The sequence below is a fragment of the Bufo bufo genome, chromosome 1 (genome assembly GCF_905171765.1).
Source record: "Bufo bufo chromosome 1, aBufBuf1.1, whole genome shotgun sequence".
Classification (NCBI taxonomy): Eukaryota; Metazoa; Chordata; class Amphibia; order Anura; family Bufonidae; genus Bufo; species Bufo bufo.
Window position 1 is genome coordinate 177460467 of NC_053389.1, and position 18386 is coordinate 177478852.

General features: G+C 47.1%; 1 protein-coding gene across 5 annotated transcripts in view; it reads left to right on the forward strand.

Annotated features, from left to right (window-relative positions):
* The window catches only part of PPP1R12C (protein phosphatase 1 regulatory subunit 12C), a 94880-nt gene that overhangs the window by 59378 nt on the left and 17116 nt on the right, over window positions 1-18386 (forward strand). For 2 of the 5 annotated variants that reach the window (XM_040432518.1, XM_040432525.1), the window contains exons 10-13: window positions 12330-12512; window positions 15995-16089; window positions 16312-16455; window positions 17814-17904. In XM_040432518.1, the coding sequence (XP_040288452.1) occupies window positions 12330-12512; window positions 15995-16089; window positions 16312-16455; window positions 17814-17904 (513 nt within the window). The remainder of the gene's footprint in view (window positions 1-12329; window positions 12513-15994; window positions 16090-16311; window positions 16456-17813; window positions 17905-18386) is intronic. The other 3 variants (XM_040432532.1, XM_040432539.1, XM_040432547.1) reach the window with 3 other exon arrangements.

Sequence of the window (18386 nt, forward strand, 5' to 3'; positions counted from 1 at the left end):
CGCATATCTTCGGCGGGCTTTCGGCGGCTTGAATCGCGCGCAAGATTCAGCGGGGGGCGGAGCCTTCGTTCCGCTCTCCTGTGTATGATAAACTCCGTGTCGGGGGGCGGTGGTCTTTTTCTTCCCGCTCCTCGCTGGTCCCGCCTCCTCAGTCGTCTCTTCGGCCTGCCTTGTTCTCATCTGGGACGGATCATTTACCTCAGGTGTTGCTGTCTGCTGTTGCCGTCTGCTCCTTGCTGTGACCTGGTAGGACTGTTGACCCCTTCTAGTATAGCAGCCCCCTGGCCTGGACTTTTTATATTACTGCCAGCCAACATGTCTGACCCCTCAGTGCCTGCTGGACCATGGTATCATACCTGTACCGCATGTAAGGCGCCCTTTCCTCATGGGCAGCCTGACCCACATTGCCCGGCTTGCCAGGCCCCATTACAGGGTCCGCCGTCTGTTGTGTCACCCCCTGGCCTCTTGGATCCCCCTGACTGGGCTAGATCCCTGTCCCAGGCTGTGGTCAGTCTCACTGGTGTTGTGGGCCGCCTTGCGGATGCATTGCCATTTTCGCAGCCAGATGATTCCCCTGCTGGGCCCTCCGGGTCCGCTATCCTAGCCGACCCGTCTGAGTCCCCCTCTCCAGGCGACGCTTCCAGAGCCCGTCATTCCCAGAAGCGGTCCAGGGCGGAACGCCTATCATCTTCAGATGCTTCTGTGTCACACCCAAGGGTGCGTTCTCAGTCGGGCCCCTCTTCTTTACAGGATATGCCCTCAGATGGGGAACTGGTTGATTCGGACTGGGATATGGACTCTGCCTTGCCTTCTAAACTGGCTTCTGCCGTGGGCCATCTTATTACCAATATTCGTGATACCTTTAAGATTCACGATGATCCTCCTAGTTCTGACAAATCCAGTGTTTCCTTTTTCCGCCAAAAGCAGGCGTCTGAGGTTTTTCCCCTCCACGCCGACTTCTCGTCGGTGGTTTCTAAGGCCTGGGCTCGTCCTGATGCCCGTTTTACCCCGCCTAAGAAGTTGGATATCTGTTATCCGTTTCCAGCGGATTGCATTGCGAACTGGGCGTCACCACCAAAAGTCGACCCCCCGTGGCCCGTTTGTCCAAAAGCACGGCCATTCCCGTGGCGGATGGCTCCTCCTTACAATCCACTGAAGATCGCCGTATGGAGTCCATTACCAAGGGTATCTTTGCAGCCTCCGGTTCCGCTCTTAGGCCGGTCTTTGCTTCCGCCTGGGCTGGCAAAGCGGTTTCAGAGTGGGCGTCTCAGCTGGATCAGGAGCTTGAGTCCGACGTCCCCATTCAGGACCTCCGTGCTCTAGCCCAACTTATCGTTCAAGCCGGCAAATTCGTCTGCGAGGCATCCCTGGATGCCGGGGCTCTCATAGCCCGTTTGTCTGCCCTAGCCGTTTTGGCTAGGAGAGAGCTTTGGTTGAAGGTTTGGACGGCGGACTCCACGTCAAAACGGTCTCTTACCGGCCTTCCCTTCGCTGGTTCTCGATTGTTCGGGACCCGCTTGGATGAAATCATCTCCGAAGCCACTGGGGGGAAGAGTACTCATCTTCCCCAATCTAGGACTAGGAGCACCACTCGGGGCCGTTCCAGCTTCTCGCGATTTAGGTCTTCCCGTAGGGCTCCCGCACCTCGCACCACTTCAGGTCCATCTCCTAACCCTGTCCAAGACAGACGTAAGAAGCCTTTTTTTCGGACCCAGCCCTCCTGGCGCAAGTCACAGCCTGCTCGCCCTCCCGCGGCCAAGCAGAACCCCGCCTGAAGGTGCGCCCCCACCCGCCCGGGTGGGGGGACGACTCCTCCTGTTCAAGGACTTCTGGCAGGCGCACGTCTCCGACGCCTGGGCTCTCGAGGTTGTTTCTTCCGGGTACAAGCTCGAGTTTGCTTCCCTCCCTTCAGTTCGGTTCTTTCGCTCCCGGGATCCCCAAGGGGCGGCCGATTTCTTTACTGCCATTCGCACCCTTCTGGACAAAGGGGTCATCGCTCCGGTTCCTTTGGAAGACAGATTCAAGGGGTTCTATTAGAACCTTTTTGTGGTCCCCAAAAAGGAAGGCTCGGTGCGTCCCATTTTGGATCTAAAACGATTAAACCGTTTCCTCCGTCTTCAGCGATTCCGGATGGAGTCTCTCAGGTCGGTGGTGGCCTCTCTGGAAAAAGGGGAATTCCTGGCCTCTATCGACATCCAGGACGCCTACCTTCATATTCCGATCGCTCGGTGTCATCAGTGCTTCCTGCGCTTTGCAGTAGGGTCCGACCACTACCAGTTCGTCACTCTCCCCTTCAGACTGGCGACGGCCCCTCGCGTATTCACAAAGGTCCTTGCCCCTGTCCTAGCCTTACTTCGTTCAAGGGGAGTTTTTCTTCTTCCATATTTGGACGATCTGCTTATCAAGGCGCCCTCTCTTTCACTGACATCCGCCAGTGTGGACCTCTCGCTGCAAACCTTACGCCGTTTCGGCTGGATTATCAATCTTCTCAAATCCTCACTTGTTCCATCCAGGCAGCTGATCTTTCTGGGGATGCTTCTGGATACAGAAGCAGCGGAGGTTCGACTTCCGTCGGAAAAGCGCCGGCTCCTTCATCGGTCGGTTCGGAGCCTTCTTATCCACCGCCATCCTTCCTTCCGGTTCAGCATGCGGGTTCTGGGACAGATGGTGTCGTGTTTCGAAGCAGTCCCCTACGCGCAGTTTCACTCCCGCACCTTTCAGACTGCTATTCTGTCCGCCTGGGACAAGTCCCAGGAGAGTCTGGATCGGCATTTTCCCCTCCCCCCCCCCCCCCCAAGTTCGCTCCTCCCTCCTTTGGTGGTTGCAGACCCCTCTCCAAGGGAAGTCTTTTCTGCCGATAAATTGGTTGGTGATTACCACCGATGCCAGTCTTCTGGGTTGGGGGGGGGGGGGGGTGTTTCCTCCTCGGTCCGTCCAAGGCACTTGGTCTCCATCGGAGTCCAAACTGCCGATCAACATTCTAGAACTGAGGGCGGTTCTCCTCTCACTCCGGCATTGGACTTCTCTGCTTCAGGGTCATCCTGTTCGTGTCCAATCGGACAATGCCACGGCTGTGGCATACATAAATCATCAGGGGGGTACTCGCAGCGCGGCGGCAATGAGGGAGGTGTGTCTCTGATCCTTCGCTGGGCGGAAGTTCATGTTCCAGCCCTTTCGGCCATTTACATTCCGGGGGTGGACAATTGGGCGGCAGACTTCCTCAGCCGGGCGACGATCGACCCGGGCGAGTGGTCTCTGCACCCCGACGTGTTCGAGTCTCTTTGCCTCCGTTGGGGTCGTCCGGACGTGGATCTCATGGCCTCCAGATTCAACCACAAGCTTCCCACCTTCATGGCCAGGGCCAAGGATCCGGAAGCTTATGGCGCGGACGTGCTTGTTCTTCCCTGGACGGAGTTCTCTCTGCTCTACGTTTTTCCGCCCCTTCCTCTTCTTCCACGAGTCCTTCGAAAGATCGCGGCGGAGGGCACTCCTGCGATCCTGATGGCCCCGGATTGGCCTCGTCGTCCTTGGTACGCCGACCTTATGCTGCTCCTGGCAGACGCACCCTTGCCTCTGCCTCTAAGAGAAGATCTCCTCTCTCAATCTGATCTTCCACCAGCATTTAGGGTCGCTACGTTTAGCGGCGTGGCTATTGAAACCGCAGTTCTAATGCGGCGGGGGTTTTCTGCTGAGGTGGTCCGTACCATGATTCGTGCGCGAAAACTGGCATCGTCCAGGATTTATTACCGAACCTGGCGGGCCTACTTGATTTTCTGCGAGACCATGGATGTTCATCCCCTTCAGTTTTCTCTCCCCACGGTCTTGTCCTTCTTGCAGTCTGGGCTGGACTTGGGGTTGGGTCTCAGTACCCTAAAGGGTCAGATCTCAGCACTTTCGATTCTCTTCCAGCGCCCTCTGGCTCCGCTCGGTCCGGTTAAGACCTTTCTTCAGGGGGTTGCTCACCATGTTCCTCCGTATCGCGCTCCCGCTCCATCTTGGGATCTTAATGTTGTGCTGACGGCTCTCCAGTCTTCCCCCTTCGAGCCTCTGCGAAAGGTTTCCATTCGCTTGTTGTCTTACAAGGTTTTTTTCCTCGTTGCCATCACGTCTCTTCGGCGTGTTTCTGAATTGGCGGCACTTTCTTGCGCGGAACCCTTCTTGGTCTTCCACCAGGATAAGGCGGTTCTCCGTCCGGTTCCGGATTTTCTTCCGAAGGTGGTGTCCGCTTTTCACCTTAATGAAGACATTGTCCTTCCTTCTCTGTGCCCGTCCCCGTCTCATCCTCGGGAACGAGAGCTTCACCGTCTGGATGTTGTCAGGGCCCTTAGGATCTACTTGGATGTGACTAGACCCTTTCGGCGCACGGACTCTCTATTTGTGGTCCCGGAGGGTCCGCGCAGGGGCCTGGCGGCATCCAAGGTGGTTATTGCCCGCTTCATCAAGATGGCTATCGCTGAGGCTTACCATGCTAGGGGCAGGGAGCCGCCCTTTGGTGTTACCGCTCATTCTACCAGAGCGGTCGGGGCTTCCTGGGCTCATCGGAATCGAGCTTCGGCTGAACAATTGTGTAAAGCGGCCACCTGGTCGTCTTTGCACACTTTCACCAAGTTCTACAGGGTGAACACTTATGCATCGGCGGATGCTGCTTTGGGCCGCTTGGTCTTGCAGGCAGCGGTTTCTTGATACCTGCGGTGGTTTAATTCATCTTGTGTTGTAGTCGTCGTCCCCCCCCCCCCCCCCCCCCTTTTTTTGGACTGCTTTTGAACGTCCCAAGGTTTCCTGTGTCCCCCAAGGAATTGGGCGAGAAAACGAGATTTTTGTATAACTTACCAGTAAAATCTCTTTCTCGCTCTTCCTTGGGGGGACACAGCACCCACCTATTGTTTTTCTGTTACCATTACGGTTTGGTTGCCCTGACGGGATTTATTGACTTGTTTGGTTGATCCTTGCCTTTTGCTTTAACTACTTGGGCACGCAACTGGTAGTCTCTCTCTCCAGGCTGAGGGTATAGCTGCTGGAGGAGGGGCTTAACAGTCTTTCACTTAGTGTCACGCCTCCTAGGGAGCTGAGCTATACCCAAGGTTTCCTGTGTCCCCCAAGGAAGAGCGAGAAAGATTTTACTGGTAAGTTATACAAAAATCTCGTTTTCACTTTCACTTTGTGTCGTCCATTAATAAACCTGATCTCTAAATCACTAAAAGATCATAAACACTTGAGGTGGATTTAGACGGGGCAATAATCGGGCAGATAATTGGAAACTAACATTCTTGCAAACTCTCGTTCCAGTCATTGGGTGCAGCTGATCACCAGATGAAAGAGTGAAACACCCATTCATTGGGTGAAACTATTGTTCATGCAGGCAACTAAATTATCGTTTCCGGGCAGGAGCTCGTGCTTTCTAAACAGAGAGCTACTCAAACTATGCAGCTGTATGAGGACGAAGGATCGCTGTAGCCATCCCTCATTCTCCTACTGTGGAGGTGATCGCCGCATGTAAATGTAGCTCTTCACCTCCACTTTACGAGCAGCTGACTGTCGGTGAAGGAACGCTTCCTTCCTGACAATCTTCTCCTCTGCAGGTGTAAGTGCACATTTATTTAAGCCATATTTTTATCAGTAAGATCAGGGTACTTTCACACTAGCGTTATTCTTTTCTGGTATTAAGTTCCGTCACAGGGGCTCAATACCGGAAAAAAAAAATCAGTTTTAGGCTACATGCACACGACCGTGCTGTTTTTTGCAGTCCGCAAACCGTGAATCCGCAAAAAACAGAAGTCGCCAGTGTGCTTTCCGCAATTTACGGAACGGGCGGCCCATTGTAGACATGCCTATTCTTGTCCACAAAACGGACAAGAATAGGACATGCTATATTGTTTTTGCAGGGCCACGGAACGGTGCAACGGATGTGGACAGCACACGGAGTGCTCTCCGCATCTTTTGCGGCCCCATTGAAGTGAATGGGTCCGCATCCTAGCCGCAAAAATGGCGGCTCGGATGCGGACCAAAACAACGGTCGTGTGCATGAGGTCTTATCCTAATGCATTCTGAATGGAGAGCATTCCGTTCAGTATGGATCAGGATGTCTTCAGTTTAGTCCCTCTTACTTTTTTTGGCCAGAGAAAATACCACAGCATGCTGCAGTTTTCTCTCCGGACAAAAATCCTGAACACTTGCCGGAATGCTGGATCTGGCATTAATTTCTATTGAAATGTATTAGTGTTGGATCCGGCATTAAAATTGCCACATTGACTTATCCGTTCTTCCGGTCCGCACATGCGCAGACCTTTAAAGATCCATTTTTCCGGATGACACTGGAAAGACAGATCCGGTACTTCAGTGCATTTGTTAGACTGATCCGGATCCGTCTGACAAATGCCATCCATTTGCGTCTGGATTGCCGGATCCAGAAGACAGTTCTGGCGACGAACTGCCTGCCGGAATCCTCTGCCGCAAGTGTGAAAGTACCCTGTGACTTGAGCTATAACGAGACGCAGCTGAGCTGCCTGATGGGACACAATAAAAACACAGAGCCTTCAACTAGAGAATCTCAAGGCTGTGCCGAGAAAGCGACTCAATTATTAATAAAGACCAATTGAAAAAAACTTTTTTTCCCCCCTTTAAGCTCAAAATGAGTGCAAGGCTACTTTCACATTGGCGTTTTGGCTTTCCGGTTTTGAAATCCGGAAGAGGATCTCAAAACCTGGGCCAAAACTGTTCAGTTTTGTCCCCATTCATTGCCAATGTGGACAAAACTGATCAGTATCAGTTCCTTTTTGTAGCATTTTGTGTCTGGTCTGCAAAACTGCGAACCAACCGGATCCTGCATGAAATTCAATGTAAGTCACCGGTGCTGATCTTTTTATTTATTTTTTATTTATTTTTTTAGTTACAGAATAGTATGTTCCGTTCAAATTTAATGCAACCACATATGAACAGATGCATAATTAAACTGATCTGTTTTATTCAGATTTTGAGGTCCTCTGCCAGATCTCAAAACCGGACTAGAAAATGCTGATGTGAAAGTAGCCTAATGAAATAAAAAAATAAATAAAAAAATTGCCCCCAAAGGTGTCCATAGCTTTTAAAGAGGACACAGTTCTCGCACAATGTGGCCGCTTCAAACAGGGAACATGTTGGGCTCTACTGGCAGCAGTTTGTTCTGAGGGAGCAAAGTATTGGGCATCTTGAAGTCCATCATTCCTCTGACCTCTTCTGTATGGGGTACGGGGAGAGTCGGAACACCCCCTTACACATTAGATGGTCAGCCAGAGACTGCAGGAGAAGACACATAATGTCATACTCTACACTTTTATGGTTTTGACAGTTTGTGATAAATTGGAGCTACACTTTAAAATTTCTTTTTTGGGCTTTGTATGGAAGACTTGGAGAGCGCTTCCTGACGCTGGGTGAACGCTTCAGTTTGGCGCTCTGTCACATTGTGCTTATGTTGTATGATAAATTTGCTGGTTCTGGATCGATCTCTCTTCTGTCTTTGTCTTTTTCCTCTCTGTCTCTAACCACTTTTCATTTACCTCCTCCCGCCACCTTGTCCCCTTCATCTGAGGTGACTGCTTGGTCTTTTTTTTTTTCTTACACTTGTGCTGATTTTTTTTTTTTCTCTCTATTAATTTTCCTCTCCATTTCCCTGGCTTCCCTGCGTACTCCCTCCTACTGCGTGATTCTGTGTGCCTGCTTGTGTGTCTCCTTCCATCCCGCCAGCCCCTTCTCACCTTTGTCACTCCCATTTTGCCCCTTGCTGGACCAATAGGTCCCTCCATGTGGCGTCAGAGCTTGCGCAAAACCGGCATCATTCTGGTGCCCCAGAGAGGCCAAAAGGCTGCGGTGAGCAACATTTGTCTTGTTTGTCCTGTATGCCTGTGCGTGTTCATTTTGGTTTTTGTGGTGGTGTATTGTTTTTTTATTTTTTGTTTTTTTCACCCTCATTTCTTTCCTTTGTTACCCGGTTATAAAATGTAAAGAAATACCCACGTATTATACAGATTCATTATAAAAGTTTTCCTGTCAAATATTATTTTTTGTCTGTGGACCATAAAATAGAACTGTTTTGTTCCTTTAGAACTCCCCCTGGAAGTGTATGGGCGAGTTGTAAGGTCCATTCATACATATCCTTGTGCTTTGGCAGATGTGGGATATGTATGTACAGGACACAGAAGTATGGCATCAGACTTTGTGTTAACGTGTACCAATACGCCAAAAACATGTCCTATGTGAAAGGTTTGAATTGGTGGGGGTTCAAGAGCTGAGACCCCCCACTGATTGTTAGAATGAGGAGACAAAAAGAGCCTCGGTCTCATCTCTACTGAAGTCCTGTCGCGTCCTTAAACCATTGGGGTTCGGCACTAGTACCCACCCTTTTAATATTTGATTGAGTTATCAAAACTTTTGCCAAAGTACTAGTACAGTTCAACATTTTATTTGGAGACTTCACCCTTAAATAGGTTTTTTCTATCTGAAACCATTATGGCATATCCATAAGATATACTGTAAATGTCTGATGGAAGCTGGGCTGACCCCGACTGACAGCTAAGGTGTATGCGCACCTTTAAAGGGCTTTTCAGGGGATAATTTATTTATTTTTTTTAAAGTGGGGAAGGGATTTAAATGGGAGGTTCATTACTCACCTCTTGTTTCTGCTGCTCTCCACTATCTGCTCCTGGGCATGACACACAGGAAATGGACTGCCTGCTCAGTGATTGGCTGGCTGAGACAGGAAGTGGACAGCAACAGGAACCAGAGCAGTGTTGAAATGGCAGGGGAGTCATTTTTATTTGTAACCAATTTCTGCTCTGCCCTTTTTTTTTTTTTTTTTTTTTCTTTTTTTTTATTACATTATTCCTCTGGAAAGCCACTTTAAAACTAGTGAAAGGGCAGTCCAAACCCATTTATATGCATTTTTTTTGTTCATCCATATTTGTATATCTGAATGAGTAGTAAAACGGGACCAAAATACTGGCTGGAAACTAACATTTAGTGACCTGTGGAACCTATTGTATCAGTGTACTGATCAGTGCTTATCATTCATTGCATGTGTGCAGTGGTTTATCCATGAAGGACCTGTCACCTCTCCTGACACGTCAGTAGCCGTATGTATTCCCTGTAAAATGACTCTTATGGAGCATCATCTCTTAGAACTCTTATTTCTGTTGTCCCTCTGTTATTCCTTCCGGAAGTATTTGAATACCTATGACCCTTTGTTAGTGGAGTGTGTCACTACGAAGTCTGGCACTGGCCATTCAGTGTTGACTATGTCAGACTCTGTAGAGACACGTCCTATTGAGAAGGGGATGGTTATACCTGTCCAGGAGGAATAACAGAAGAACGGTACAGTGCAAAGTTCTAAGAAAAGCTGCTCCAGAGTTATTTCATGGGGAATACAAGTGTGTCTGTGCTGACAGTTGGAATTCAATGAATCTCTGATCCAAGATCGCCTTCCTGCTTTGTTTTGCGTCCTCTGCATTTTCTATCATTGCATGCCATAAAACTAAAGTCCCCCAGCCTTATATAACTGCTACTTTTTGTACCATACATTTTCTTTTTAATTTCCTAAGCACTAACTTTCATCTAGAAAAATCCTGTCTAGCGGTAAACTCCTCCATACATCCCTATGAATGCCGTGTGGGGCTCAATGCTTCACTTGTTTACAGTGGGACAGTATTTTGGAGCAATATGTGCTAAAAAAAAATGGCGTGCATGGCTTGAATCAAATTTTATTAACGCATTAATGCTTTTCCCTCTCGTCTGACAAGAGGGCATGGCTTAGCGGATAGGAGTCGTGGCGTAAGTGGTGGTTTTTGGGAGTAAACTGAGCTGGCCATACACATTTGACCGGATTCAGCCGATGCACTAATGCAGGGGTTCACAAAGTTTTCTGGGTGGGGGCCACATTGTCAGACTGAACCAACGTCAAGGGAAGAAAATAAAATTTAAAGGGGTATTAACAACTGAAATACTGTATGGCAAATTGAACATACAGTATATACCATTAATGTCGAGTTACAATTCCAGGACTCCCATCTAATGAGAGAAAACATGAAAAATACACGTGAGCAGCCACAAGACATAGGCATACATGTCTGTTACCAGATGGTTGGGGGCCGCAGGTTGTGCACCCCTGCCCTAATGTAATGTGTGTGAAGCTCCTGATTCTCCCCGGACTGATGATGTCCCCATAGAATACACATACATGTTCGGCTTGGCTCAGTGTATGAGGAAGTTGGCAGAGAGAGCTGTCGGCATATGGGCAGCTTTAGTTTACACTCTTATTACACCGTATTAGTGCTAGTAAATGTGCCCCAACATTTCCAGCTTTTTGAATGGGTTTATCCAGAGTACAGCTTCTACCCATTTACCCCATTCATGCTTAGTCTCTTTTAAAGAGCAACTCCAGACCCAGATATTTCAGCGGAGTGTAACGTGGATACTTCTCCTCCCTCCTTTCTCAGTCATCGCAGACCAGAGGGGATGGTGAACAGGGGTCATGAGAAGTTTAGGACATGCAAAAAAAAAAAAAATCTATTTTCTGAATTCCCTTTGGAAGAAAATGTTAGAAACTCAAACACAAAGGAAGGGGGGAGTTATTAATGCTGTCCTTTTCATATGCTAGTCTAACAATATGCAAATTCTCTGGAAAATGCTCCAAATGTAATAAAGGGGTGGTGCAGTGCTAGTATATTGATAACCTGTCCTTAGGATAAGTCATCCGTATCAGATCAGCTGTGTGAAGGGGGCAAACCTTGCGGCTTCTTCCCTGTTTCAGTGCATGCCGTGTAACTGGTAATTACACCTGAATGGGACAAGCAGCTGTAATTACACTGCTCTGCTGTGACAAGCTAGTTGGCGTGCTGTTAAACAGCGAAGAGGCCACAGCGCTCGTCCGAGAACCATGGCAAGTAGCTGATCGGTGGGGGGGGCCTGGAGTCCCCTGCCGGTCTGATATTGAGAACCTCTTCTGACTTCAGGCCTGTTTTATAAATTTGGCTAATCTTCTTGAAGTCTGTGCAATAAAAAAAAAGCTAAATTCTGTTGGCCTTCATAGGCCATTCCCTGTTCTGCTAAGCCCTGCCCGCTTTCTTTGAAAAAAAAAAAAAATGCTCTGAGAGGTATAAAAACCCCAAAAAGTCAGATTGATTTTAGCTATTGACACCAGAAACCTGGCACAAAGGCCACAATTCATTTGCCCCACAGACAGTTCCATAACTTTTTTTTTTTAGAATGCAGGGAAGAAGCTGTATGGACACAAAAACCCTTCCACTCTCTACGGAACCTGGCAGCGATCTAATATCCTTGAAGACTGCCATACACCCTCAGGTGTTTGTTGCGAGACGTTCTGCAGGGTCTCGGTCCTTATCCTTCCTTGAATGTTGATATGCACTGTTCAGCCATGTCAGTAAAACCACTGACAGGTAACACAATGGCTGCTGTCAAGGGGTAGGAGATATTAGGCAAGTGATCAGTTCTCAAAGTTGATGTGTTGGAAGCAGGAAAAATGGGCAAGCATAAGGATCAGTGAGACTTTCACTGCGTCTGAGCATCTCCAAACCGGCAGGTCTTGTGGGGCTGCTCAGGGACTGCACGAGGGGCGCCATTACAGTATTAAGCAGGGGGGTTTACTGCTATGGCTGAACGTGCATGTCGCAGGGGCTCCTCCTCTGTATGGACTTCTGTGTCATGTCACCCTCAAGGGTCACGTTATAATGAATGACAGTGTCAATTGAAGTCAGTGAAAGTGATGGCAGCCTACTAGTGAGAGCATTCATAGCTATCCACAATAGCCTCTCATGATGGAGCCCACTTCTTTGTCTTTCCCTAACGGTACCGGCTGTAGTACTCGCCTGAACAGGGGGAGGATTGGCATATGTGACTGGTGTTGCTCTCATTTAATTTTATCTTAGAGGAAGTGACATTTTGGGGGTTTTATACCTCTTCTAGCTGCTCATAAATCGTTTCTATTAGTTTTGCTTACAAATTCTGTCAAATTAGCAGTAAAAATGTGTTTTATTAGCGCAATACCAAGACAGCCTGTGGTCAAAGGGATTTTGGGAAATCTACTCCTGGGCAATTTTGTTAACGTTTTTTTTTAAACTTTGTGCAAAAATGGTTAGAGTATGTCTGACTGTACATTGTCATCTCCATCCATAGTGCTTGTACTGCCTTTAAATTTCTCTTCTCTTTCATTACCTACGGCAATACCTGCTTTCCATTAGGTTTTCTTATATTGCATCCTATGTAGGACAGCTGGTGCTTCAGTTCTTGTGTCTGTATTTGCCAGTAGTGATTTCCCCATACATACCCTTCTTCCATATCTGTAGTTCTCTGGGGCACCAAGCAGCATCACAGAGAAATGCCAGCTTACCTTTTCCAACTTGAGGGCAGGCTTACGGAAAACTGGCAGCTTCGGGGCTCTGCAAGATGCCAAAGTAGAGGACAGTAGCTTCAAAGAGCCAGGAATCAAGCGCTCTGCTTCCAGCCCCCGACTGGGCACCCAGGAGAGGGTGAGCAGCTCATTCATTTGATTCTGTCAACCAGTGAAGTGAGCGCAGATACAGATTTGCAGGTGTTGTCTGTATACACGTGCGAGTGTCTTACAATCATTGGTGTATCATGACATGACCCATTTCATTGAGCAGAGGGTAGAAATAAATCTCGACTTACTTTTGTAGGCATCAGTCCAGTAGTTTATCTGTTCAGATTCTACTTTTTGTGGATATGATCCAAGTAGGTGCTTTAATTACGGGTAATAAGCATTCCTCGTGCAAGTTCGCATTATATTACCTTAAAAGTGATAATGGTAGAAAGAAACCTTCTTCTTAATCCATCATACCATTTCCATCCCCTTGTAGTGGTAAACTACTAGCTCTCAGTCGACGGCTGCGGATGGGGCAGTTTCTACTTAACTCGACCAACTCTTTGCAAAACTCTAGTCATTAGTCCGCCTACAAGTGTTAGGGTCCCTGTGCCCGAAAACGCTTAGACACCGACCATACAACTAGGGTTAGACAAATATTGGAATCGGAAGCAAATAAAACAAAAACAATCAATTAATAGGATAAATATGAATCCACGACCCACAAATAGAAAAGAGGGGTTGTCCAGGCTGCAGGTCATTGATATTGATCAGTGGGGGGCCGGCACCCCTAATGATCAGCTGTGTTGGGGAACTGGAAGCAGGCGGCCCCGTACACTGTGTCGTAGCCATGCTGGGGTACTGCGGCACAGCCCCTATTCAAGCCAATGGGAGCTAAGCTTGCAGTACAATGCACAAATCCTGCAGTTTTCACACTGACCACTTACCCTAATAACAGGCGCCACTTCTTGGTCTGTATAGAAACCTGCTTATCTGTACACAGAGGTGATATAATTACAGGTAGGATTAGAATGAGAAATAAGACAGAATCCACCATGCACAGTAGGTAATTGGCAAAGCTTTTCTATTCTTTCCTTGTACAATGAGTCACAGAGCATGCCTAGAAAACTCTGCCATAGAAGTCAATTTAGATGCTTTCTAAATGAGGTTGAGAACAGTGGCCGCCCCCCATAATCATGTTCAGGAAAGGGATTAAAGAGATGTTTGGTTTTAACTGGCAGAAAAAAATGTTGGTGACACTTTTCCTTTAAGCAGAGGAGAGAGCTGCGTTTACGTGCTGTTATCATCCCCTCTGCATGGGGATGAGCCATTTCTATTGCTTGTTCCTATAGAGCAGTGTTTCCCAACCAGCGTGCCTCCAGCTGTTGCTAAACTACACCTCCCAGCATGCCCGGACAGCCTTTGGCTGTGCGGGCATGCTGGGAGTTGTAGTTTTGCAACAGCTGGAGGCACACTGGTTGGGAAACACTGCTATAGAGAATCCTGGTTCTTGTTTATTGTCCCAATCGTTCCCCCGTGTAAAAGGGCCTTTCATTTAAAGATAACGACCACTACATGGAAAATTTGTGTGGCCAGTTTAAAACCTGGGAAGAGTTTTTTGACCTTTAGGATTCACTAAGATGTAACTCACAAAGTCATGAATTTTCTAACCATTATGGAGAAATGAGCAATGCCTCAGTCAAACACTGACCAGTTTATTCCGATGTGCTATTGACATGAAATATCTGGAAAACCAATGAAAACGACTAAAGCCTAGTGCAATGGTAGATAATCCCATGATGTGACCTCTCATCCTTTCATAGTAAGGTTGATTCCGTACTCTCATCCAAGCTACAGACAATCTGTGTGCATTTTAGCTATGCCACAGAAATAAGTGTGAATAAGTACCCTGCTACTTATTTCAGGGGGTTGTACACGGAGGATTATTCCCATTGAATAAAAGCTGGGCTATTCCTCATGCCGATCCGTTGCGGTTCAAGCTGCACATCCGCAGTAGAATCAGGCTGGTAAATAAGTCCAGCACATGTGAACTTACCCTAAGGCCTCATGCAGGCAAACGTGTGCCGGCCGCATTGGGATCAGTCTGTGCGGTTGCCGCAGATGGATGCAGTACCATTCGACTTGAATGGGTCTGTGATCCGTCCACACCGCAAAAAATAGAACATGTTCTATTTTTTTGCGGTGTGGAGGCACGGACAGAAAATCGCGGAAGCACTCCGTAGAGCTTCTGTGGGGTTCTGTGCCTCTGTTCCAAACCGCTTCTTCTGGATTGCAGACCCATTCAAGTGAACGGGTCCGCATCCGTGATCTGGTGCACACTGCCAGTGCCTATATATTGTGGACCTGCAATAAAGGCACCGGCTGACAACAGTCGTGGGCATGAGGCCTCATATTGGTCCAGGAAGCTTAGATATGTGGAGTTGTTTGACAGGGTCTTTCAAAGTATGCTTGTTCCTGCTCATACGATCTGCTTCCTCTGATGTTTGATACAAAAACTGTGGAAGCTGACATAAATGGATCCGATGTTTTTAATAGATAAAATATCTGACACGAGCAAAAATGAAAATAAACTTGTGTGCTCCTATTGGACAGATGTTGCATGCACAGACTATGGCGGAGGCCATTGATGTCAATGATAGGCCCAGTAGAGTCTCTCTGGGTCAGTAATTTCCAACCAGTAAGGTGGACAGAACGAATACCTGTAGTGAAAGGCTATGACATTGCCTGAATGGTGGTGTCCAGCATCGGGGAGAAAATCTGTGGACCCCCCCACCCCAAACAATTCTCACATCTCAGCTTCCAGGAAAGTTGAACCTGTGTTTTTAGCGCTTAGAATAAATTTGGGCTGGTTGGTAAGTGGAGGTCAATGGTCAGAGTTGCCGTTCAGTGCTGGTTACACAGCCCTTCTTTGTTCTGCTGTCTCAGAAACCAGTCATTTGGGAGATCCTCCAGAAGTGGAAAAGAAATCTCGAAGCGGTGGCAGTGAGTAGCAGCATCACTACGTACAGTAAACCACTCAGGGGTAGGGGTGCACCCTTAGCTGGACTTAGTATAGAAGTAGTAGCTGCAGCATCAAGAACACAAAGCTTGCTTTTAGCAATGTGAATGCAGTCGTAGCTTGTAATAGATGTGACCCGTGTAGTCATTGTACTGTATACCGCATCAGTCAGATCTTTCTTCTCTGTTCCCCATCCTGGTTTATGTGACTAACAATGTTAACCAAGAAAGAAGTTGTGTTAAATACATTTTTGTGGCCTCTATGGTTAGACCTTCTGTGATGAGCTCCATTATGGTTGTGCCCATATATACGCTATTGCTTACTACCCACATGCAATAATCACACCTGTAGTGATGCCAATATTCACCCGGGTTTCTGAAAAACCATTTGCATACATTCACAAAAATGTAATGTAGATATGAGAAACGCACCGCATCCTGCCCTAGAGAAGTCCTGAAACCTTCACGTGTGTGGAAGTGTGTGTGGCTTGTTTTATATCGTATAGCGTGTGGCATGTTGTACACTATTGGTGTATACCCTGTGTTGTTCTCCTGGACATCTATGGATGAGTAAGAGTAAAGGATTTCCATGCTTTCTTCTCTGTCTCCTAGAATAAAGAGCCACGTATGGCTCGTATTCCTCCAACTCCAACAAGGAGGATGTTCAATCAGCCGGAGACAAACCCTCTGCCAGATGCCAAGAAAGAGTAAGTAGTGCTGGTCACAAGTCCACTCTGTGGTGTCACCGCAGGGTCTCCAACCTATATCCACAAAGCACTTAACCCACTGTTTCTGTGTCTCTGTCCTGTTTCTCCACTAATCACCCACAAACCATATCATTGTGTCAAGCTGTACTAACTTCTAGTCTTTGGATGTAAGGCTTTATATACCGGTTAGAAAAAAAATCTTTGCTTCGATCATCTTAATAGAGACTTAGAAGGTGGACTACAGATGAAACTTGACATGGTTCCCACCACACAATTGCACACAAACACTTTGTCCAGCATGACTGCCACTTCCTCCACCTCGTCCTCCAGTACAAGTTCAAGTACTGATCCCAAAGACAAGCGAAGGTAAGACACTTCTCTCCTGCATGTTCTGCTTCTCCACCACTTGGGGATAAACATCACACAATTACCCTTTGCTGAAAATTAATGTCTGTGGCCTTATCTATACCCTCAATGTCTTATGTTTAAAGGGTAAAATGGATTTGACTGCTTGGATTGGTCTTGCCCATTGTGTAGGTTTCTGACACTTTCAATTACAGAGCTGTGTGGTGGCCACAACCCCAACACCTCTGATATGCACATTTAGAAGAACCAAGTCAGGGAATGGTCATTCTTTATAATTGACAGACCTTTTGAGTGACAGTTGAACATTTATGGCTGATTGGAGCTAGGCTTTGTGCACAAGACTGTATGATGGAGAGTAGCCATCATTCTGTAGTACAGAGCTGAGGGAATTCCATGTGTCGCCATATGGTGCTCCATATTGTAGAGAGATCCTTCCGTGCAAGTATAGGTGCCCAGCTTTTACAAAAATTTGGAAAAACTTACCTTGGCTGCTCTCAATAAGTACAAGTATACCCCTAGCATCCCACTGCTTGGGACCCCCATTCTGATGTACTTGAGCTGTTTTTGTATTACTTATACAATGGTCCCTCAAGTTACAGTATTAATTGGTTCCTGGGTGACCATTGTATGTTGAAACCATTGTAACTTGAGTCCATAACTTTATGGAAAACTAGTAATTGTTTCCAAAGCCCCAAAATATCATCTCCTAATAAGAGAAGATGTAAATTTGAGAAAAATAAGCAGATAACTAAGACTGGTAAAGCAAGACCTTACATATGGTAGTTAGAAATAGATGCTGGGAGCTGTAGACCACTTTCTATGATGAGGACAGGAACATTTACATTTTAGTGTACCAGAAAAATTAAATGGAGCCGCCCTCATTGGACATCCAAAGGGACAGCTGATCATGGTACAGACAGAGGGCAGTACAGGACATGAGACATGTAGTACCATTCTGTAATGACAAGCTACTAGACAACCAGTACAGGTGGTTAAAGGTGATGGTTGGATCTGAGTCTGAGGCAATGTATGTCTAGCTTCAACTTATGGTGGCCCAGGAAAGACCATTATGTGTTGAAAATATTGTGTCCTGAGACCATTGTATCTTGAGGGACCACTGTACAGACATTCATCTGAATAGTCACCATGTAATGACCTCTATGGGGAAAAATACTAGCCTTGGCTCCTCCAGCAGAACCCTCTGCAATCAGCAGATCACTGTGGTGGCTTCAATCTGCAAGAAGTAGTCTCTGATGAGATCACCCCTTTAATTCTCTAAATGTAGACACGGGGATGGGATCATTCACTGTGGACTAGAATAAATTATTAATTGTAATTATTCTTGGTATTTTTATCAGGTCGTATCAAACACCTGTACGTGATGAAGAATCCGAGTCTCAAAGAAAAGCCCGCTCTCGGCTCATGAGGCAGTCAAGGCGATCTACTCAGGTAAAAGTCCAGACTTATTTCTTCCACTCCATATTTTTTATATTGCTTTTACATAAAATCTGCAATAAGGCAAAATACTCCCTCCTTCCCTTAAAGGGACACTGACAGTCCCAATAAGCATATTTAGGTTTATATATGACTGTACAGGTCTTCTAAAGTGTATTAAAATCATATAAGTATACCCCCTGTCCACCTTATAAATACAGTAAACTGATGTTTTATAACCTGGTAGAATCGTCTTCTTTCTGCCCAAGGGGCGGCGTTTCATCTCCACTTGCGCCCAGCCAGCTCCCCCCCAACTGCCGTTTGAAGCGCCGCCCAGCTATTTACTTCGCTGGGCGGCTACTGATTTTATATGGGTAGTTTTATCATTCGGGTACTGTCAGCGTTTACACCAGCCAGCACCCACACTGACCCATTTAATTATATGGGAATCTTCACTATTGATTTTCTGCATGGACCATCCGTCTATGTAGAGAAAA